Below are 23232 nucleotides of genomic sequence, written 5' to 3'. Positions count from 1 at the left end.
TCATATGCACATATCTGTTTATAGAGATTACAATTGAGGCAACAGAGGCCTGAGATATTCTGATTTTTAGTCCCTAGTACGGGTCAAGTTCCAAAACCTCTACAATACCAATAATGCATATCATAAGCATGTTTCATTAGACCCTCCCTGCATCATAAATGCCCACTTCTATCAAACCCAACATCCCTCGTTTGTAACACAGGCTTTCTGTTAACATCACCAGGTTATTTCTGTACTTTGGAAAGCTTCCTCCAGAGCCACAAAAGACATTATCTGTCCAACTGTTTTAACATGCTGAGTAGATGTCCCTTTAAAGTTCCCTGCAAGAACACACTAATTAAACAGGGTTTTCAAACCAATCCCTGTTGTTACGCGAGGTATGGTGACACTTAATACTGCTGCAACTAATTATTGTTTTTACATTATGGATTAATCTAGTATTTTCTTTAATTATGTGATTGTTTAGCCTATTAACTGTGTGACAAATGCCTACCACAATTTTTATAAGGCCCAAAACCCAGTGATATTAACTTTACAAAGATATAAACAGAAAAGCAGCAAATCCTCACATTTGACAAGCTGAAAACAGAGATTGACTAATCAATTAATCAACAAATCATTTAAGGTTCTTAACACGCAGGCCTTAATCGAAACAAACCCATATCCATGTCTAGATTGGAAATAAATCTGTAAAACGTATAGAATCATTTGAAAATTGATGAATATAAATGATGCATGATATGCATGATTGTGTAAAAGGTCTTTTACAGGGTCTTGGCACTTCACAGATCAAATATTAACTGCTGAGGATGTAATTTTATGTAATCTAACCCTACGTTCACCTCACCTTGACCTCCTCCTCCTCCTCCTCCTCCTCCTCCTGCTGCTCCAGTAGTGGGGAGTGTTCTGTTCCCATGTCATCTCCAGAAGGAACACAGAGGCTCGGCTCCACCATCGCCGCAACACCCATGTAGCCTCCAGCGTCCGTCTGATAGGCCTCCATCTGCCCCGTGTTCCACAGATCGACCAATGGTGGGTGAACGGGATGGACCAGGCTGTGGATGGTGCTGTTGGGCGTCGCTTGCAAAGAGTGGTTGGCACTGTGCAGCCTTTGCTCCAGCGACTAGAAAACAGAGTGAGGAGGAAGAGTTAGAGGCAGAGCTGTGATCTGAGTCTACCCATGACAAACTATCAAGTCAGAGGTGACATAGCATCAATCAGTTTGACAAAATACACAAAGCCAGCAGCCAAGAAGAAGGCAATACAGCAAACTGTTTGCAGTATTCCTCTGTCTGACTATGCTGGTGATCAATACTGCTTTTCTTTGTGCACGGACATTTAGGCTTATCATTTCATTTTGGCTCCAACTTGCAATTTGAAGCAAGAACTAGTGTTTTTAAATAGTTGTGCTGATATTATGATATCCAGAATAATTTACTCTGGATATCAATTTCTGGAAAGCAATGCTCCATTTAAACCAAAGTCAGTATTAATTCACTTTATTCTCTATACTGTATATGTTGAATTGGTGACAAACATTCCCTATAATTATTATCAAATGACATTATCCTTTCTAGGAATATTATTACTAATTTAGAGTAACATCAGTTCCTTTCTAGGAAATTACAAGAAACTATGGACCTATAAAATAAGGTGTTTTATCAGCCAAAATGTAAAAGTAATTTTACAAATAACTTTTTTAAAGAAAAGAATGAAAAACAAAAAAAGATTATTCTGTCAAACTATTATTCCCAAGGTCAAGAATGAACTTTCCCACTCAACACGAAAACCAATGATGTGTCTGATTTCTACGTCTATCTAGTTGTTTTAAAAAAACAAAAAACAGAGTGACTTAGACATGCGACAGTAAACATGCTCACATACTAAATCTCTCTCTCTCTCACATGGGCTACACCCCTATGTCACACCCACAGAAGTGAGACTCCACCTGTTGTTGCTGATACTGCAGGAGCTGCTGTTGCTGGTATTGCTGGATCTGATGGATCTGCTGCAGCTGTTGTAGTTGATTCTGCTGCTGGAGAGTGTACTGCTGCTGCTGTTGCTGCGATAGAAAGTGAGCTGCTGCCTGCCCATCATACCCATCAGTCCCCATAACATAGGAGCCAGCAGGGGGAGACGCCACGCCAGAGGGATCGTTGCTGATCGGCTCCCAGGCATCAGAGGAGGAGAGGCAGTAGTGGCCCTGGGAGACGTATGTGTGAGGCCACACCTCTGCTGAGGAGTGGTGCAATATCTGATCTGGAAAAAATGGGAGGGGGAAATTAGAGGTAATGGTAGAAGTGTTGGTAACAGGAAGATGCTATGATAGAGTTTTTGTCACATTTTAGTAGCAAAATGCACAACAGATTGAATCAACCTGATAATATGATCTTTATAATATCATCCCAAACACTGGTAAAACATCAGCATTTTATTTCACCTTAAGTTGCTAAATAACCCCGCCTCTAATGACCAGCAAATTAACCGTTAATTGTGTTTTGGGTAATCTGGTTTCAGCTGTTATCATACAATTAAGAAGAGTTGGAAGCACAGCAGACCAAATCAGTTTCGGCTTTTATCTGGCTGGTCAGAATAAGGAGGTTTGTCTGGAACTTAAATTAAAAAAACTCACTGCAGAAAAAAATTTCCACATTGGCTGAATAAGTGTGACCATGACAGAAGCTCTCCTAGATAAATAACAAAATATCCCAAATCATTATTTATACAGATGCTGTGTCTTGGTTTTACCTTCCAACAGTCCATGTTGGAAAATGTGAAATTAATAATGAGCTTCCCCTCCAGCCTGGAGAGAGAGGATGGAACAGTATGTTCTCATTACTGAGCAACATGACACATCCTATACTGCAAGGTGCTTTTCTGCACCTACACAAACACTCATATTTGACACAGCTGTTTAATGCTGCCTGGATTCAACTACCCCAACCAGCTACAACATAAAATCCTACATGCACAGTACTTTAGCAGCAATAATAGTATAATTACACTGACAGGGTTTTTTTTTCTGCTGCACGATGAGTATTTTGAACTTTAAGTATATTTTGCTGATAATACTACTTTAATATTACTTTTGATGGAGTATTTTTGTTTACAATTACTTAAGTAACATATCTTAATATTTCCTGCACAACTTGCTGTATGATAATTTTCTTATAGTATGTTGTTAATCCTTTATAAAATACCATTTAGCTTACACACAGAGATTGCTCTGCAACACAGACTACTTTGAAAACTTAGCTGCAGTCATATTTGTAGTTCTTTGTAGTCCTTTACCTTGACTGGTGATGCTCTCCTGGTTGATCTCGCTCAGATGAGCCACACTGCCCTGGTTTGAGCCCGACCGGCTATCGCCATCCATCGATCCCCAAGCCATGAGTGTGGCCTCTGAGATTGCAAACTGCTGCAGGATACCTGAGGACAAGCCAGGATCATTGTGAGGACCTGCATTATATTTCATTAGCTGAATAACTGGCATAAATCCCACAAAATGAGGTGAAGAGCACATAAGATGACAGTAAACAGGCCTGCCCTTGTGTGTGTGTGTGTGTGTGTGTGTGTGTGTGTGTGTGTGTGTGTGTGTACGTTTGTTTGTGTGTGTTTCCAACCTGCAGTGAAACGAGCCTCCTTCTCTCCGTCACTAAGGTCACTGTAGGCGTCGCTTTCCAGCCGCCGCTCCTTTTCCCGCTCCTGGGTAGTGATGCGGGGCAGGGGGATGCCCCCTGGACCCACCGTACTCATGCCCCAGTTTTGCCATTCAATCATGTGAGCAACACGACCCTGGGCCATGGCTGTGGGCTTGGTCACTCTCTCCTTCATAGTGCGGCTCACACCTGGTGGTGGAGAAGACATGAGACAGTGGAGGGAGCGGAGGGAGCGGAGGGAACGGAGGGAGAGGGAGGGAGCAGATGGAGGGAGGATGAGGATCGCAAGTGAGTGAAAAGAAAGTGAAGAAGTGAAAGAAAATAGAAGTAAAAGATGAGAGGTTGATGCAGGGGTGATGAGAGGAGTTGAGGGATACAGCATTTGTGGGTAGATAGAGAAGGAAGTAAAGCAGCAGGTTTGTTGTTTGGAGATAAAGTGGTGGATGGATGGAAAAACAGAAAGAAAGAGGAGAGAGACATACATAAGATAGACATGTTATCATCAAGGGTGTAATTGTTGTTTGGTCATGGATGCTGTGATGGCTTATGAAACTATGGATATCCAGTAGGGTTAGACTAAACTGGTGTGGGAGGATATAATTGGACAGTCAGTGTTGTTCTCCTCAAATATGATGCTGTTCATTAAATTAGGCTACATCTTTACTGTATGATTAATAATTACCATATAGGCTGACCAGAAGTGGTTAAAGTATATAATATGTATGATTATAGTTTTGTCCCATTTTATATATATTTTTCGATGATAAGAATATGAATAAACTAATACCTCTGAGATGTGTGGGGCACAGAAATGGTCAATTTAAAAAAAAAAAAAAATATATATATATATATATATATATATATATATTGGCAGCTTTAGAAACACATTGTCAGTCCAATCCTACTATTTAAATGTCTGTAGTTTAATTACTGTCGTCATGAACATGGATTACGAAAATAGCTAAATGGTGAAGAGTTGCGGAGGTGACTTTGTGTTTAATGAGACTAAGCCATCGCCCGTATGGGCTACAAGAAGGAGAGGAGGGAATGTCTTGTCTGACAAAGGTGCATCATGGGATGGAATAAGCTAATCGGGGTGAGGTGGCTGTGTGGCATGAGTAATGAGAGGTTGGCTTGTTGACATGATAGCTTTCACACCTCTGCTAAGCTGTGCTGGGTAAGCAGAAACCTGTTCTCTTTCTCCTCACTGTCAGTCTTAGAACTGGACTCATACACACACTGCAGAACAGACATCTTTTGAAGAAGAAATAAATGTAGCCTACTGCTACCACACTGACACCAGCTGAAATCTGCATAATGGCTGTGCTCCATATTTCATGTGACCAACACATGATGACACGTACTGTAAATCCCTGGTTGTTTGATTCTCTCTGATGGTGGCGCATGGAGATGAGATTTATGAATAAATTAGAGGAATAAATGACAGGACAAATCTGTACCACACCACATAGTGCAGCAGCTGCACTTCACTTCACTGTACTGTAAGACATCGCACTGCACTCAAATAAACTGCACTCCACACAAAAGCTGAATTAAACCAAAATCACTGCACTGGACTGCACTGAACTCTGTTTCACACAGCACTTTACATGGTTCAAAACATCCATACTAATACTTGACAACACAGTTTCACAACCACTTAACATAAAAAAACTACACTTTCCACTCACTACTCACCTTTTCTTAGAGCAACAAGCTGTATGATGATGCACTGTTTGTGTGTGTGTGTGTGTGTGTGTGTGTGTGTGTGTGTTGTGTTTCAGGCTGAATTCATTCCATCAATGACTCAGGAGGAGCCATTGAAGAGTGTTATATCAGTGTGGAGAGGAAGTGATACAGGGAAACCCGTTTCGGGTACCATGTTGACTCCAGCGCCCACTGAGGGCCGAGCCAACATGGGGTCGGTTTACCAGTTACAGCACAGACACACACCTGACACACCTGACAGAGAAGCATTAGCCAGAGCCCCGATGCCGTAGGCATTTGAGTTCCTCTTGAGCTTTGGCAGAATTGACGTGGTGTCTTCCATAGACAGCTAGAGGGAGAGAAGAGACAGGGATGGAGGAGGGGAAAAAAGCGTGGAGAAAAGGATAGTATGGGAAGTGTGACAGGGCGCACAAAGACATCACGTGTGTGTTCGAGAGGGGTGAGTGGAGAGAAGTGATGGAGATGTTGGGTTAATACAAAAGATAAAATCTGCATTACCCAAATCCTGACTCCAAGTTAACTGTGTACTCTTTTATTCTGCACCAATAAGCCATTCTGATTGTGCTCACTACCGTGCACCACTACGATAACCCAAAAGAGATCGACTGTAAGGCAGAGGTGAAGGGGGGGTGTGAGGGGGAAAGAGATGGCTGAAGGGTGAGTTAAATTAAAACAGGTGAAAGAAACAAATAGATAGTGGACGAAAAGTAGTAGACTGAAGGAATGGGGTCACAACACTTACATTGATTCCTTCCCATGAAAATTCTGAACGTCCATGCTGAGGAAGAGAAATAGGAGGAGGAGAGAGGGATAGGTAAAGAAGAAGCGGGAAAGAGTAAGAGAGTGAAAGGACAGAGAGAACATTGACGTGCATGGGAGGGGAAATGGGAGAAAACAAAGAAAGGAGGGACAGGGGGGGGGGGGGGGGTGCACATTGGACATGCAGAGGAAGATAAATTAAGAGAAGGGAGAGGGGAAGAAGAGAGATAGATAGACAGGATTTTCCAGGGACGAGGAAGGCAAGAGTCAAGGACCAGAATGACAGGGAGAAGGAAGGGGATTAAACAGGGATCAGTATCTTTGCTTAGTGATGTATAGCAGAGTGAATATGCTACGGATGAATGAGTCTCCTCTCTGGTTACATGTGCTGCCAAAAACATGTAAAAATCAAGAGGGAAATTGTGTGTGAGTGAGAGAGATGTCAGTGCTGTGTTGAATGGTATCTGATGCTGCAGATAGACAGGGGACTGAGGCTATCAGGAGGAAGGGAAGAGTGTGTGTGTGTGTGTGTGTGTGTGTGTGTGTGTGTGTGTGTGTGTGTTTGTGTGTGTGTGTGTGTGTGTGTGTGTGTGTGTGTGTGTGTGTGTGTGTGAGGGCAGATGCTGGGGACAAAGCTGCCACAGCATTCCTCTCTATCTGACACTAACTAGACCAGTGGGTTAATGGCTGTGCTGAAATGTTTCCACCTTCCTGTCGATCTGCACAGACATTTGAGGATGAGCAGAAATAAATGAGTAAATAAACAAAACTGACTACTGGTCCCCAACATTTATCACACATAGCCTATATCCCCTCCAATTGTATTTTTCTTAGTTGTGTCTCAATTTCTTTATATATTTTAACCCTGCAATGTAAACAGCAGTGGTGGAAGAAGTACTCAGAACCTTTACTTAAAGAAATAATATGACATTTTGGGAGATACACTTGGATGACAGCACTCTCATGTTTGTACGCTATACTGTATATGAAGCTGGATGAGTAGAAAGCAACATGCACACCAATTTCTAGGCAAGCAGCAAAGACTCCAGGAAGTTTCTGCACACTGCCAAGAAAAAGTCTGGGATAAAAAAACCCTGTTTTTCAGTTTTTGAACAGATAAAACAAACAAGATTTAGTGTGTTAATTAGTGAGCGTTAGAGGTGCTCTTAGGCAGATAATGTTATCTTTGGACAAAGCCAGGCTAGCTGTCTTCGTGCTAACCTAAGTTAACCAGCTGCTCGCTGTAGCTTCATGTGTACTGTACAGACATGAGGTATGTGGTATCATGCTTCTCATTTCATTCTCTGTGAGAAAGTGATGTGAATAAGTGTATTTCCCAACATGTCAAACTATTTGAGTTTAAACATTGGTTTTGGCCTTCCTGACTTCATTCCTTCCCTCCCTACAATAGTACCAGTGTATACAAATTGTACTTAAGGACTATACTTAAGAAGTAATTTAATGCTGAATGACATAATGAGGGAGTGACTACCAGGGTGGTGATCACAATTTCATCAGCTGCATGCAGCATGTATCCAGATAGCTCATGTTAATCGAAATCAGCGTCTTCCCGTTCTTTTCTTCTCTCTTTCTTTTGCTTGTAATTCTATGTGTGTGTGTGTGTGTGAGTGGTCGTTTTTTTTTTGCTCTCCGTAGGACCGAAGGGGCATTCTGGGACAATATGCATAAATAAATGATGGAATCAGTCCACAGTGCATTTAATGGTCCCCTCTCCTGTGCCCTGTCTCAGAGGGAGGGCACAGGATCTGTAAAGCAACAGGAGAGGATAGGTAAAAGCAGATAGTAATGGTGTGTAAGAAATTGGCAAAAGAGAGAGTGAGGTCACTGCTGTTTTGCATTGAACCAGCACTAAGCAGTGACTCTGTCAGATGGACATCAAGCAACAGACGCCATAGCAACAGCAATGAGCCAACCGAACCAGCGATTGTTTTCCAGCTACGCCACCCCCATCTCATGGGCGGGGGAGGTGTAGTGGAAGTTAAGCAACTAACACATAATGTGTGTGCTACTTTACTAATCTACTATAGCAGAAGCACTGGAACCCTGAGTTACAGAGAGCTAGTGTGGTGAGCTGCTGCAGCTCATCATGTAGCTGCCTGTGAAACTGTTTTTTTTAAATCAGCAGCCATGTTGGTTCCTCAGGTGGAGTGGCAACAGTCCACTGTCAGAGGAAATTAAGAGGGGTGAGCCAGAGGGACTGCTGAAGACTTACCTGCTCCCCATCCTTCTGGACTGGCACTCCATCTCCTGCTGAGAGCAAGGTAAAGACAGAGAGAGAGAGAGAGAGAGAGAGAGAGAGAGAGAGAGAGAGAGAGAGAGAGAGAGAGAGAGAGAGAGAGAGAGAGAGAGAGAAAAGAGAAAAGAGGGAAGAGGAACATTAATGTAACTCAATTCTCAATCAAATAACAAATTAGCCTTGTCTCCACAGAATATTCACTAACCTATCATTCATTAAGCTTTGGCTAAAGTTCAATAGGGAAGATATTTTCTCTCATGTTCTGCCTTTATTCCTTTATTATATTTTTTTTAAATACTCCCCACTTAAAGAACAGTACACACACAACCTAAATATCGCTCCCCTTAACAATGATTTATACTAAGCCAGCGCCATAGAATGTCTGAGTCATAATATGAATAAAAGATAAATATATCAACAACTATAAACACACTCTAAAAACATAAAACATGAAACAAAAATCATAAAATCAAAACGATAGCTTAATACCGTTTTCATCAACTGGATTAGGTTTTTCAATGAAATCTAGCAGGTTACCCCAACATTTTTAAAACTCATATTTCTTAATTTCTACTTATTTTTTTCACAAGGAACACAGGATAACAACTCATTAAACCACACTGATATAGATGGGGGTTAGTTTCTTTCCAATAAATCGTTACTGCTATTGCTAAAAGAGTTTTGGTATTATTAGTAAAGGTAAAGGCTTTGAAGTATCTGTAATATTTTGTAAGTATATGTGTGGTCAAGGTTTCTGCAACATGTTTTCCCAAAGGAAAACAAATGAATACAGTTCCAAACATATGCATAAGATTTCCCACTTCTAATTTACATCTGGGACGTACGTGAGAGCATTAGAGGCTCTCTGGTGTCAAATATACTATATGAACCAAATTAAATTGCAATTGCTTGTATTTAATGTTGTACAAAACGTTTGACTGGTAACACGTACTGTTTTCCCGCAGTCCTCACTTCCTTCAAATTTTATACGTTCGGTAAATTCTTCCTGGCGAATAATCCGATTGGTGTAAATATTAGAGATCAGTCCCTTTCAGCCCCTTTAACTCTGATTTACTAACATCACCAACCCATCGCCTCCCCATCACCACCATGACCTCCAGGATGTTCAACTGAGAGTTCCCATCAACCACCTCCAAAGTCTAGAGTCTAGACACTTAGGACCATATAGGCCTACGCTTTCTTTACCAATGGAGTCTAATTGCCAAAGTCTTTCTCTTTTTAATAAACTTCCTCTAAATGTAAATGACAGCTGCATTTCAGTTATTAATGCACTATGAAGAGTCAGTGGGAGATCATACACAAAGCCATCCACCCAGCACACTGCAGATGGGAGTCATCTGAAATAGACGCTCTCTGTTGGATAAATGAACGTTTTTATCCCTCCTCTTTCCTGGCTGTCCAAATCCTAATTAAAAAAATAGTTTAATTAGAGAGACTGTACTGGTAATAGAGTTTAAACACAGCGTCAGTCTCTAGGTGCCTGCTCTCTGTATCAGAGGGTCTGTGTGTACAACTCTCAGAGGGCCTCACTCCTGTATCAGTGTGTCTGTGTGTGTGTGTGTGTGTGTGTGTGTGTGTGTGTGTGTGTGTGTGTGTGTGTGTGTGTGTGTGTGTGTGTGTGTGTGTGTGTGTGTGCGTTGCTGAGCCAATCACGTTTTTCACAGCTGCATTTGGCAATCATGAGTGATTCCTCAGCAGCTCTGAGAAAACAGAGAGTTGTTGGCTCTCTGAATGTCCAGTGATGTCTGTGACCCACTGACCCAGTGATTCAGAAACATCAGCTCCACTCTGTCTCTGTTGGACTCTCAGATATTACCCTTCCCTCTGAACTCCATCCAGTCGCATCAGATCACTGCAAGGGCAGGAGACGAGGGACAGACTTCATTCCAGAAATTGACCCTCTTTACTCGCACAGGGAAGGGTGTGCCAACTATGAATCAGGACCACCTTGCTTCATTTGTACAGTTAATACAGTACTCAAACCTGGGGTCTTCTCATTCCAGTGGTCCTCTGTTGTAAAGATTGTACAAGTATCATTATAAACTATCTCTAATATATATGAGTAGATACTTCCAGGAGTGATCAAGTGTTTTGTTTCCCCGTTTAGTTCAACCTAGTTTCCCTCAACCCACTTTGTGTATTCCTGCTATAGTTAGTGTTCCTTGTGTTTCCCATAATACCTCTGGACATACACAGAAGGTACAGAAGTTCCTGTATATGAATAAATAGCTTTTTGGTTGTACGTTACCAGGGTAAATAGACCTTAAAGGGACACTTCCCCAATTGTATGTGTCAAAGTAAATTTCCTAGTCACGGGGTGTCCTGCACAGCCTTTAAAACAGTGGTTCCCAACCTTTTTTCCTTGGCGCCCCCTCCTACTTATGTCTAAGAAAAGCTGAGCCCCCCCTCCGAAACCGAAGTTGAGGTAACTTTCCCTTACTTTCTTTTTTGATACAGAGGAGTTATCAACACTTATACGTTTCTCTGACATGTTTCGCTCATAAAATAGTGATGCTGTGGCGGCAGGAAAAACGAGGATGATAGCAGCTAGCAGCTGACCTGATGACAGCAAGGGTCCCAGGTTAAGAGGTCCCGGAGGTTTGGCTTACTAAGTAGCCTGCCTACAAGTTTAAGCGAGAACAAAAATACATAGTTTTATACAGACTTTTGTATACATTATATATTCTAGTGTATTATCATAATTTGTTTAACTTGTGCAAATATTTTTTTTTTTACCTCAACCTCAAACCAGATAAAGACTTGCGCCCCCCCTGTGATCTTTGCCACCCCCCTTAGGGGTCCCCGGACCCCAGGTTGAGAACCACTGCTTTAAAACATCACTCGGCTAGCTTTGCTTGGAAACTACAGTACACATTTTTAACCCAAAACTGCCGGCCGGCGTGGGGTTTAACGGTTTAACACATATCCTGCCCCAGTCCCAATAAGGCAAGGCAAGGCAGCTTTATTTGTATAGCACATTTCAGCAACAAGGCAATTCAAAGTGTTTTACATAAAACAGTTAAAAATATAAAAACAGATACAATAGGAAAATAAAAGTTACAGTGCAGTATAAGAAATTAACAATTATTTAAAGTACAACTACACTGCCAATTGTTGTTTGCCATTTGTTGTTGCCAAAAACTGTAGAAATGAAGAAACTACTTTGCATCAGAACTTCATCAGTCAGACTCTGCATCAGAGAGAGTGGACACATTTATATTCAAGCGCTATTTTTGCTATTAAAAATGAACTCTATGTGACCTCAGAAGGATTATTCAGGCGTGTTTGATTTTTGGCACTGTGGAGTGCGGTGTGAAGTGGTTACTTATGGGCTGATAACAGTTAGACAGAGAGATGTCTCATTTTCTGCCTGGGTGGGAGAGAGTGTCCCATATTTCTTTCCCATTTGGGTTAAAAATCTGCCCTGCAAACACAACTGAATATATATGCACACCCGCATACATTGGGCCTACAACATACAGTATAATACACAGGGACACAGAGAATGCCACTCCCTCTCTTCCTCTGTCTCTCTCCCCTCTGCATCCTTCAACCTTCTTTGGGCAATTAGTAGATTAGTCGTCACCCCCCTCCCCCCCCCTAACATGAATCACAATATGGCTCAAGAGTTTCTGGACTGCAGCAGTACAAACTACCACTAGGAAGCCCTCCAGCCTTTATACAGCAATGGACCAGAAAATTGTGTCTACCTTTGTAGCTGTATAATAGTGTCTGTGCCTCATATGAGATTACATCAAATCATGTGCTATTTTTGAAGTGAGCCACAAGGGTTTGGATGTCTATATCATGCTGTGATTAGTCAGAGTTGTTTATAGTTCTCGGAATATCTCTATAGATGATGGGTCAGTAGTCATTATCAAGGATCTCAGTGAGCCATGGCATGCTCTGTATTTCTGCACCCGGGTAGGTGATGCTCTGAAGCTCGCAGCAGCACAGTAAACAAATGTGTAATTCTGCTCCTGAGAAGGCAGGCAGGATCCCTCCTTGACAAAACAGCAACAACAAAAGGGCACATGACAGTGCTCTGAGCCAGCTTTTCTTCCCCTGGCGCTCTCCCTCCTCCACCACACAAACAGTGGTGCGGCGCTCGATACCCTCCTGCGGTCATAGGGGAGCCGGGCTTAGCTCAACCGAGGAGAAGGAGCAAGAAGGAGTGAGGTAGGGCTGGGAGATGGAGGAGAAAAAAAGAGGAAGCAGCGCGGCCGTGCGTAACGAACAACCAGAGATCTGCAGCGGCTGCACTGTCAACTTCAGCTCTGACTGTAGTCGCTTGATGGCTCATGCTGAAGTGGGAAGCATTTGAGTGTCATCTGTCTTTTTGTACTCCCAGTGCCCTGCAGCAATAACGCCAAAGAACCAGGGAGGGCTTGGTGCTTGTTTACCATGACAGCTGCAGTAAGCTGGTTGCTACAATGGGGCACCTGCTTGGATAGCAACCCTCTTGCAGCAATATGTGCAGATGTCGGGTTACTAAGCTCCAGAGTTCAGCAGGAACACAGCTGAGAACCAGAGCCCAGGTGATTGCATGAGTTTGGTCGAGGAAAATTGAGCTAAGTGTGTTTCTGGACATAATCCACACACACGCAGGGGTTCTGACATATACTTACAGGCACTCGAGCACAGCATGAGTTACTACCATTAACTTGGTGAAATGGCATTCTCAATCTACATGTCCCTGCCATTGGCAGGCCTGACACGCCTCATTAATCTGTTTAGGCATGAATGTGGCTGCCATCCTGTGCAGATCTCCATCACTGATACAGGGTAAATAGGTTACAGCAGTCATTGTTGCACTGACTGTCGTATCGAAAAATCTACAGCATGTAGTATCTTGGCACAAGCAGCTGCAGCCCAGCATCATCAACCTGATAACTTCCATAAACATCCTAATGGCCTGCTATATATACAATGCATATTTAGACCTAAAATGGAAAAATCTGATTCTGTTTAGATGAAGGGAGGAAAACCTGCAGAGGACGGAGAAGAAAGTCAACCACCTTCTATGCAGGAAATCTTTATTTTCTCGCTCCAAAGGATTCTTCCTGTCTTTGTAAAGATGGCCTTTTTCTTTATCAGCACTGAAGTACTTAGTAGCTGCAGATAACAATGAGACAACCAGTACTGGTCCCCCCCCCCCCCCCCACACACACACACACACACACACACACACACACACACACACACACACACACTCTTTTCTTTCTCTCTTTCATGGCATTATGTTTCAATTTCATAACACACTCTGTGGCTGAGTTATATTGTTTACAGAAACGCCTGCCATCATGTGCCCACACACACTCCTCTTATTTCTGATCTGCCACTTACATGTACAGGCTGAAAATGATACAAGGGTGAGCACACATACACACACATATACATTTTAATCAATTCTCCTCCCATAATGATGCAGACTTGTAACCTGGAATCCAGCAACAAGGCAAGCCATAATAGCACACAGTTGAGAATATGACAAAAAGGCACTCACATAAATCTGGAGGTAAAGACCGTATACTATATATGCTACGTTGGAGACCTTGGATGTATACACACACATATGCTGACACACACCCATGCAGGTAAGGGTCATCAGGTCCCCTCTTGTCTCTGAGGCACTACATCACTGAGTCATTCACCTTGAATGTGTTCATGTGTACAAGGCTTTTCCAACCTGGACAGAAGCCAATCAATCAGCTTCAGTCTGCCAGATTTGCCAGTTTACAGGCAGACTGCAAACTGGCAAATGCAGGACATGGTATCAGTTGTTGGCCGACAGTGTGTAAAGGCATGGTGTTAGAGGGGGTGTTTGGTTTTCAATTTAATGGCAGGGAATCCCTCTGTAATGCACTGGCAAAAACAGTGTGATGAGACAAAGTGGTGAAGCAACAGTGGTGCCTATATTATATTCACACCCACACATACGTGCATTTAAATATAGCAGCAAAAGGCGGATATAAACTTGAGGTCATCGAAAGGTCCATGCAAGAACACATACATACACGTGAACATGCAAACACACATACATACACTTAAGTTGGGTACTGTGAAAATAGCTACATGATACCAAAATTATCATTTTTTTTCAATATCTTGAGAAACAAAAACATGATTTTCTACAAATTAACATTATTTTTCTGCAAATCCCTTTTCATTTAACAAAAGAACTCAAAGTTCTCAAATGTTAAATGTAATTTTAATGTTGTCTAAACACAGGCATCACAAACAGGTGAGAGTTGTCATAATGTCCCACATTCATATCTATAATTTCACCACTGCAGCCTGACCCATAGCAGTTATCGTCACACTGCACACAATGCCCTACATTATCCCATGATTAATGATTCCGGCACTCACAGTTATAGTGTGGCCTGGTAACTGGATACAGAAAAATGCTTCTGATGTGTAGCTTTTAGCACAATTATGGATAATAGCATTATCAACATTACATCTACAAATGTGATCAACATCATGGTGCTGTAACACAATTACTAACACTATGTTTGGCAGCGGTGAAAATTTGCTCTTAATGAAGCACATAAGCTGTGCACTGCACACACAAGCTGAGTCACTGACAAAAATACAGTCTGTAGTTATTTTGCAGTAGATCTCACTGCCTTTTCCTTGCTGATGAGCTGAAGAAGAATGTGCCCCTCCCATCGCTTCTCAAGGCCTTTTGCTCTCTGAAGGCGTGATGGATGCAGACATCTCACCGACTGTACATCACTGTGTGTCTTCACCTGAACTGGTTATAGTGGTGGTGAGGGGCAGCTGGGCTAAAGCAGATGTTAAAAGGGCCCGTTTAAAACATAATCCAAAATGATTAAGGAATTTATTTTCAGTAGATTCTTTGTAGACTGAACCTTTTATTGGCAAAGAAACAGTTGAAAGTGTTGAAGGTGAAAGTAAACTAACCCCAACCTTGGTATTTATGTCAGCCCTTAATTTTCCAACTCGGTCTGTATTAACAGCCGCAAACACACCTACAGTATGAACAACTATCCTCACTGTCTGCATTATTTTAGTGTATGGCCTATAGTTTTGTTCAGTTTTTTTTTTTTTTTTTTACACATCTGGGGTTTTCTGTTTAAATAACATTTAAACCGCCAGACCTTTAATAACAAGTGATATCTAGGGTAAAGTGTTGCCCTTTAAGGAGGAAAATAAAGGTTTCTATTAGTATTGCTACTCCTAAAAGATGCCACTATAGTTTTTTCGGTGTCACATTCCCTATCACATCCAAAACAAAGTAAACTATGCAGTATGTACTTTTTCAACCTGCTGGGCACAGGCCTATAGAGGCGTGACTGTTGCCATACTACAGCAGTGTGTGGGTACAAACAGATATCACGGCCTGACCACGGAGCACACTCCCAGATATGATGGAGCAGGGGGAGATAGTGTTACCGGAAGGCAGACAGATACATCAGGGCTACTCCCATACGGAGACAGATCCAGTCCTGTTGATCTCTGCTTGGCAGCGTGGACTGCAGTTGAGAAGGCCAATCAATAGCACACACTAAAGCCATTCTCACCCAGGATAAACACAACCTTGCCTCATGACTGCTGCTAATTCTGATACTTACAAGAGAATCACAGACAATACAGACAAGTTGCTTGAAAACACCTGATCGTCCTTCTCTTAAGTACTGTTTATTTTCACATTCATGTTAGATTACAGTTCACACAGTTTGGGATAACACTTATATTCACTTAAGTAGATGTTCAATCTTTACTACATGTTTCTGACAGCCTTCAGTGTACTTTGAATGTGTGCATATTCTCCTTTATCACAGCTCTTCATCACTTATCCCTGATTAGAACCTGCTATTACTGCAGCAGCCTTATTGAAATCTTAAGCTTCTTTGATCACTTGTATAAAAACGAGCATCAGTATTCAGGTGGCTCACAATCAGATTAATGCGGCACCTTTCCAAAGCTTTCTGTCATCTTCAATCACATTCTTTCCAGCAGCTGGAGTGGCTGTGCTTTGTAAGGTCTCCTGTCTTGACCTGAGTGTTGACAGTGTGTCAAATACTGTAATCTGGATGGTCTGAGCTGCTGTAACACTGTTCCTGCAGGAATTCAGTTCACACCTGCCTTACTAACTGTGTCATGTGCTGTAGTACTCTTACTTCTGCACTTGCATATTCTAGATATATTTAAAATCCTCTCATTTAGTAAAAAAACAAAAAGGGGGGCAGTCCAGTCTGTAACCTGGTTTTGACATTCATGAACCCCTGAAAGGTTATGCCCTTTTCAGAGTGACGTAAAATGTACCTCGAATATGATTAAGAGCCTGATGTGCTAAGTGGTTCATTAATATTTAACACCAAAGGAAGTCTGTGTTTATTTTTACCTTTGAGCGTGATTCATGCTACATATTAAGACATGCAGGACCTGACTATGCACTGCAACATATTTGAACTATATTCATCCAAACAACCCAGGGTCCTCACCTGAAAACTCCCATCAATCCCACACACCCTCGCCTGCACGTACTTGCCCCTCCCATTCCCCCTCTCTCCATAGCCATCCGTCCGTCTCCCCCCCTTCTTCCCTCCCTGCCAGCACTGAAATTCTTTTTCTCTGCCGCTCGTGTCTTTATCCCCCTCTCTCCCTATTATTCATGCAAATAATAACAAACTGTGCAAACGGCCCTGACAACGGCATTATCCCTTGTCTCTTTTTCCTCTCTTTCTGCAAGCCATACCGCCCTATAAATAAGCACTCTCACAGCGTTTCCCTCTCCCACCTCCCTCTCCTCTCCATCCCTCTCTGCCTCCTACTCACACACATATACATGCTGCCAAACAGCATCATAAATCAAGGGATGGGAGGAGGGAGGGAGGGGAGTAGGGAGCTGGGGGATGCAACCACACACACAGTAGTACATTTTAACACATATTGTCTCTGACATCTTGCCTGTATACTGTGTATACAGCTTCTGTGACCATACACCTTGCTCATAAACTGCACTGAAAGAGAAGCAAACACCTCACACATATACACACGTACACACGTATATATATATTAAGCTTTGTCCATACATAGTCTCCACACAAACCCTTGCTCCCCATCCTCCTCCTCATCCTCCCCCCGCCTCCCACCCAAACCCTCTCTAGCCCGCAATGAGAGAGGGAAGAGAAGCGGGGCTTACTCAGTGTCCTGGAGCCGATGCATCCCATGGTGTATTCACAAAGGCCCTGGATACAAGCGTGGAAGTGTTACCCAGACACCGCGCATTCTCCCTCTTCTGCCTGCGACTCTCTCTTTCTCTCGGCTCTAGCTTCTTTTTCTTGCTTTCCTATGCTCTCTCTTTTTCTCTCTCCCTCCTGCGCTTGCTCGATCACTCCCTCTCTCTCTCTCTCTCTCTCTCTCTCTCTCTCCCCCTGCTCTCTCTCTCTCCGGTGCAGTGTCTTAGAAGAGATCCAGTTAGTGGCCTGAGGGAAATAGATTGGGACTAAGTAAAGATGCGAGGAGGCATTATTAGCATTAGTTAAACAGATGGTCTTCTTTTTTTAATAATAGGTAAAATTATCACCAATATGTAACCTGTAATATTAGATATTCAATCTAATTTGCCGCTGTTATTACATTAACCTAAACAATTCGAGTTATTGGGACTGACAATGACAATATGATTTGATAATTTTTAAATGAGAAAGATCAAAACAACCACAGGCATTAATCTAATGAAAGTTTAACACAACAATTACATTGACTGTGTGTGAATTGGGTTACCACTACAAGATCAATAGCACAATGCTGAAAGTGCCGAGCTGCCATTGTTGTAGATATCTCTGCACTGCCGTAATATTGTTGAGCTAAAATGGGGGATTCTCTCTGTCTCCCTCTCCTGTGTGCACTCAGCCTAACAATGCACTGCAGCGGTTTCATCTCTCTATCTCCCCCTCAATCACGCCTCCTACTCCCTCCCTCACACTGATCATTAAACAAAAATGCTGCACATACACCAATATTACACAATCCTGTAAGAAAAAAACAGCCAAGGGTTTTCCTTCACAGTCAAGCCGCTGCTGAGTCTCCACCTCTTTCTTTGTCATCTCTCTGTATTGATCCGCCCCTCAGTCATCTCTGCACATATTTCTTGCTTTTTGTTCACTCTTATTCACATTCCCATATCTTCCTCTATTCCCTCTTTTTGTGTTTGATCCCCTTGCCTTCTTTCCATTCCCCCCATCCCCTCATCCTGGAGAAACAAATGAGAGGAGTGGCTCTTTTACATCTATGATTTGACATGCATCTAGATCTATATCTCTAACACTTACACCTTCCGTCTAAATCCCCCTGTCTCACTTCAGTTTCATATTAACACTTCTCTTATTTGCAGGGTTTAAAAAAAAAAAAAAATCCTACCTCCCTATCTTTCTGACACTTCTTACTCCTCTACTTCTGTCTGGGAAGCCCCCTGCCTCTCTCTCTTTGCTGATTACAAATTCATGTGTGCTTTTTCTATACGTGTTTGCCCAGCAAATGACACAGGAGCAGTCTGGACAGTGAAAAGATGTGGAGGGTGCATGTGTGGTCACTCATGTTTTGTTGACTTCACATACACTGTGGGGCAAAGAAGACGCAGAGGAAGAGAGCACGACAGATTGAAGGACAGAGAGACAAAGACGTGGGCAGATGGGGGGAGTGATGGGAAGGAAAGCAAAGAACAGTTGAGTCATGTGCGGGAGAGGTGTGGAGATGATGCTGTGTGCAATAAAAATTAGCACTACAGAATGGACGGAGGAAAAAGACAACAATCTAATCACTTAGTTTAAGAATTAAATAGATACAAAAAAATGCAGAGGCATGGATGTGATATAGCACTAAAAAGGTAAAGCCAGACATAACAGTTTATACATAATCAAGCCAACCCTTGCACTGTGGGTTTATAGCTCTGTGTTAGCTCTTTCTGTTGGTTTCCCACTGGGGCAGAGGAGATGAGGCTATAGGCTGCTGCAGAGGTCAGCTTCACTTGGGGCTGTTGGCTCACATACCCTGAAACTGGTTGGAGAAAAACAAACTACTCTCGTCTGATATGTGTAATTGCAAACTGACTATATTGTCTTCGACCCCTGTCTCCCTCTCTGGCTCTCAATTTCCCCTCCATCTGCCCCTTACTTTGTCTAAGTCACTGTCTGGAGTCTCTATAATCCTTCAGTCAGTCTCTCTCTGGTCAAGGCAGTTCATGCCTTTTGCTAAAATCATTGGATAATTAGGTGTATCTATCCTGCTTCACCTATCGCTCCTTCTCAACGTAATTCATATTTGGCTCTTGCTATCTTTGCACATTCTTCTGTATCAAAGCTAGAACAGAACACTTGTGACAACGTGGTGATCTACGATATGGGTTGTCAATGCGAGACAAGGTCAACCACAGAGGGAAGAAATTCTTGACACTAATCTCACTCATGATACATGGGTCATTTACAAAGATGACTACCTCTCACCGTCTTTGTCTGCTCCTTTCCAACTCTTCACACACACACACACACATTTCTACATGACATGTATGTACAACCAGATATAACTGCATGCAACACATGACACAGATGACTTCTATTAGGTTCCCGTCAGCTCGCTTCTTGTTTTCCTATCCGGGGTGATGATGACCCACACACACACCTCATTCCTGCAATCAGTGACTTTCATGTACCTGTCACTGTCTATCTATCAGCCCCTGGCTGTTGTGTAGGTTGCACCTCAAGGATAACGAATAACAGCTTTACTTTGGTTTCGTTCAAGATATTCTGTGCTGATGAACGGAAATGCCTGTTTTTAAAGTCATTCTAAAGGCTGGCAAACCATTATTCTTTTTAAAAAAAACGACTTTAGACTGGTTAAACTCCTCTAAAAGATGCAATTTTCCTATTGCCTTTACTTCGTCACTGCCCACTACTTTCCATATACCCTTGTCTTCATTCTGTGCTCTGCCGAACCTAACTGCTGCTAGTGTGTGTTACTATATGTGTTAATTGGAACCACGTTACGCATCTGCCCTCACGCAACTACCTAGTTAGTTAGACAAGAATGTGTGTGTGTGTGTGTGTGTGTGTGTGTGTGTGTGTGTGTGTGTGTGTGTGTGTGTAGGCCTGTCACGATAACAAATTTTGCTGGACGATAACTTGTCCCAGAAATGATTGCGATAAACGATAATATTGTCGTTCTGAGACCATTTTCATCTAATATAATGATAATGGCATAATAATGCAGGTACACCTTTTCAGGGATCAATAAACTTTTATTTCTAAAGAATAAAATATTATATTTTAAATATCCACAATAAATGAACAGAACAACCAAAAACAATAAATAAAATGGACTCTCAGTCTCTGTTAACAAAAAATGCACTGGAATAAAAACCAAACACAATCAAAAACTTTTCCGGCCGCGATAATTTCCATTTAAAAATGATCAAGCTCATTTTTATTTATCATGCGATTAATTGATTTATTGTATATTGTGACAGGCCTGTGTGTGTGTGTGTGTGTGTGTGTGTGTGTGTGTGTGTGTGTGTGTGTGTTGAGTGTTGAGGAGGAAGCAAGGGTGTGTATCTGACAGCCAGCCTGCATTGGGTTTCACATATTTAGAAGAAGAAAAAATGTGTGTGGGGAAGGAGAAATGAAGCGGGGATGGGGATTCTGTTAAAACATGTTTGTTTTTGAGGAATAAATGGGCATAGGTGGTGGGTGGGGACGAGGGAGCGATATAAATGTTATAAAAAGAGGCAGCCTCTAATAAGGTGTCCTCTAATGGCTGTGCTTATGTGATTAGCTTTGTTTTAGCCAGTGGGAGATAGAGTTTATGTGTTTTATTAGTTGATGAGGGCTGGCAGTTCACCATTTCTAGCTTGAATATAAATGAAAGTTTTATATTTGTGTGTGGGTGGTATGGAGTCTCTGTGCGTGTGTGTGTGTGTGTGTGTGTGTGTGTGTGTGTGTGTGTGTGTGCACTCCAGTTCTTAGTCAAACCTTACGAGGAGTTCCCAACTCTCCTCTATTATTTACAATTCTCCTTACTGCTCTCCTGCAATCACCCTACATTTCCTCTCGCTCCAGCCCTCCTTGTCTAGACCACCACCACTGCTGCTGCACTGTTTATCCCCAGTGATGCTTCTGTGTCCAGCTTCTCATGTGTGCATTCTCCTCAACAAGCCTATCGCTCTCTTCTAGAGTCATGTCAGTATCTACACACCCACCCTTTGTCACATCTCTAGCTGATGTGGATTTGCTTGCTGTCAAGGAGTCTGAGGGAATCTTCTTCCCTCGAGGCATTTTAGTCTGGCTGTGTATGCAGCCACAGTAATGTGTAATAGTCTGACACCTGCTGGGAGAACTGTGGTACTGCAGTATCACACTGGTTTTGAATGGGAGCCAGTTTCGACAGCTGAGAGATTTTTCCTCTGGGTGCTGAGTGAAGAGACCATGTTCTGTCTCAAGTATGCAGGTTATCATCCTGTCTAAAGTACGCTTGGAATTTCTGCTTGATGGCTTAATGTTTTTTGCTTTGTGGGCACCGCTATCTACTTTACACCTCCATTGTAGGCTACATTTTATGTTTATATGATGGGGTTAATGTTTATGCTTCCTTCATCAACTTTATCTCACATCCCTAACCATAAATGATCAGAGATGTGTTTTAGATGTGGAACTGTGGAAGGCTCGTTCTTGCACTGTACCTGGATGTGTACTAAAGTTCCCATTTCCTGGCAAACTGGGGGAAGGGCACGGAGCAGTGTGTGTTTATTTGTTTGTTCGGTGTATTTTGTTAAAATTTGAAAGCTTGAAAATAAAAATATTTGTGGATGCAACATATTATATCAACAGAGGGAAAGTGGAAAGCAATACAAAATTCTTACTGCTCAGATAGAGCACAAATAATGTGCTTCATACAGTGTTCTCTGACATGCTCATGTTGTATGCCTTTCAACTGTGTTTACTTGGTAGTGAGCAATTAAAAACATTTACCTTTTAATTCACCTTGCATTAAAATGGATTCCCACTTTTCCTTTGTTGAGAAAGTGACCAGAGAGAGAGAGAGAGAGAAAGAAGGAAATGATCCAAGATCAGGATAATAACTGAGCACTGAGGTATTATGAAGCAGGTACTGACTCACATGAGCAGTGAGAGATGGAGAGGGAAGAGCAGAAAGAAAGATCGGAAGGGAAATAGAAGTGCAGCGTATGGAGGGTAGACTGAGAAATGGAGGAGAAAAGTTGTGAAAAAAACATGCAGCATGAAACAGAGAGGGAGGGAGAAATATGGCACTTTAGAGAGGGAGGGGGAAAAGAACTGTTCATTCCAAGGTTTGGCTGCATTCCAGGCTGTCTGGCTCTGATTCTGACGGCCTCCTGTTTTTCTTTTTTGTCTTACCTCCGGACTGACAGGACCCTGGAATGTCCCTCTCCCTGCCTGATCCAAACTTCAGTCATCATGGCACCACCCAATGTTTGCAGCTGGCTGAAAAAAAAGCAGAAGAGCGTCACACATGTCATTTCAGCTTCCTTATTCCCGCCACTCCTCAGACAGAAAGCAAGTTTGTGAATTGGCTGGAATTTGGAACGGCAAACAAACGCTGACCTCTTCTCGCATGTCACCTGCCTGAGAGCCGGCAAGCAAGAACGGGGCACACTTTTTTTTTTTTTTCACAGCACAGTTGCTGTGGAAATCTCTGAGTGGAAATTCAACACATTTTTTGTCCCAGTCGAAGTGGGGAGAGACTGGAAACATTCCTTGCGGGACAATGGGCTATCAAAGACCCTAAAGACCACTCCCTGTAGTT

The 23232-nt window shown here is 42.4% G+C and overlaps 1 protein-coding gene across 6 annotated transcripts in view; it reads right to left on the bottom strand.

Annotated features, from left to right (window-relative positions):
• fam131bb (family with sequence similarity 131 member Bb) overlaps positions 1-23232 on the bottom strand; it is a 29235-nt gene that overhangs the window by 3873 nt on the left and 2130 nt on the right. The window contains exons 1-8 of one of the 6 annotated variants that reach the window (XM_036006202.1): positions 17600-17787; positions 8380-8417; positions 6130-6165; positions 5622-5715; positions 3624-3848; positions 3292-3429; positions 1949-2259; positions 848-1123 (exon numbers count right to left, since the gene is read on the bottom strand). In XM_036006202.1, the coding sequence (XP_035862095.1) occupies positions 848-1123; positions 1949-2259; positions 3292-3429; positions 3624-3848; positions 5622-5715; positions 6130-6165; positions 8380-8417; positions 17600-17627 (1146 nt within the window). In that variant the 5' untranslated portion in view covers positions 17628-17787. Of the gene's footprint in view, positions 1-847; positions 1124-1948; positions 2260-3291; positions 3430-3623; positions 3849-5612; positions 5716-6129; positions 6166-8379; positions 8418-17599; positions 17793-22823; positions 22911-23232 lie in introns of those variants that run through there. The other 5 variants (XM_031299585.2, XM_031299587.2, XM_031299589.2 and 2 more) reach the window with 5 other exon arrangements.

The sequence above is a fragment of the Sander lucioperca genome, chromosome 10 (assembly GCF_008315115.2).
Source record: "Sander lucioperca isolate FBNREF2018 chromosome 10, SLUC_FBN_1.2, whole genome shotgun sequence".
Taxonomy (NCBI): Eukaryota; Metazoa; Chordata; class Actinopteri; order Perciformes; family Percidae; genus Sander; species Sander lucioperca.
Note: the sequence above shows the minus strand (reverse complement) of the source record. Positions and strands in the feature narration are given on the sequence as shown.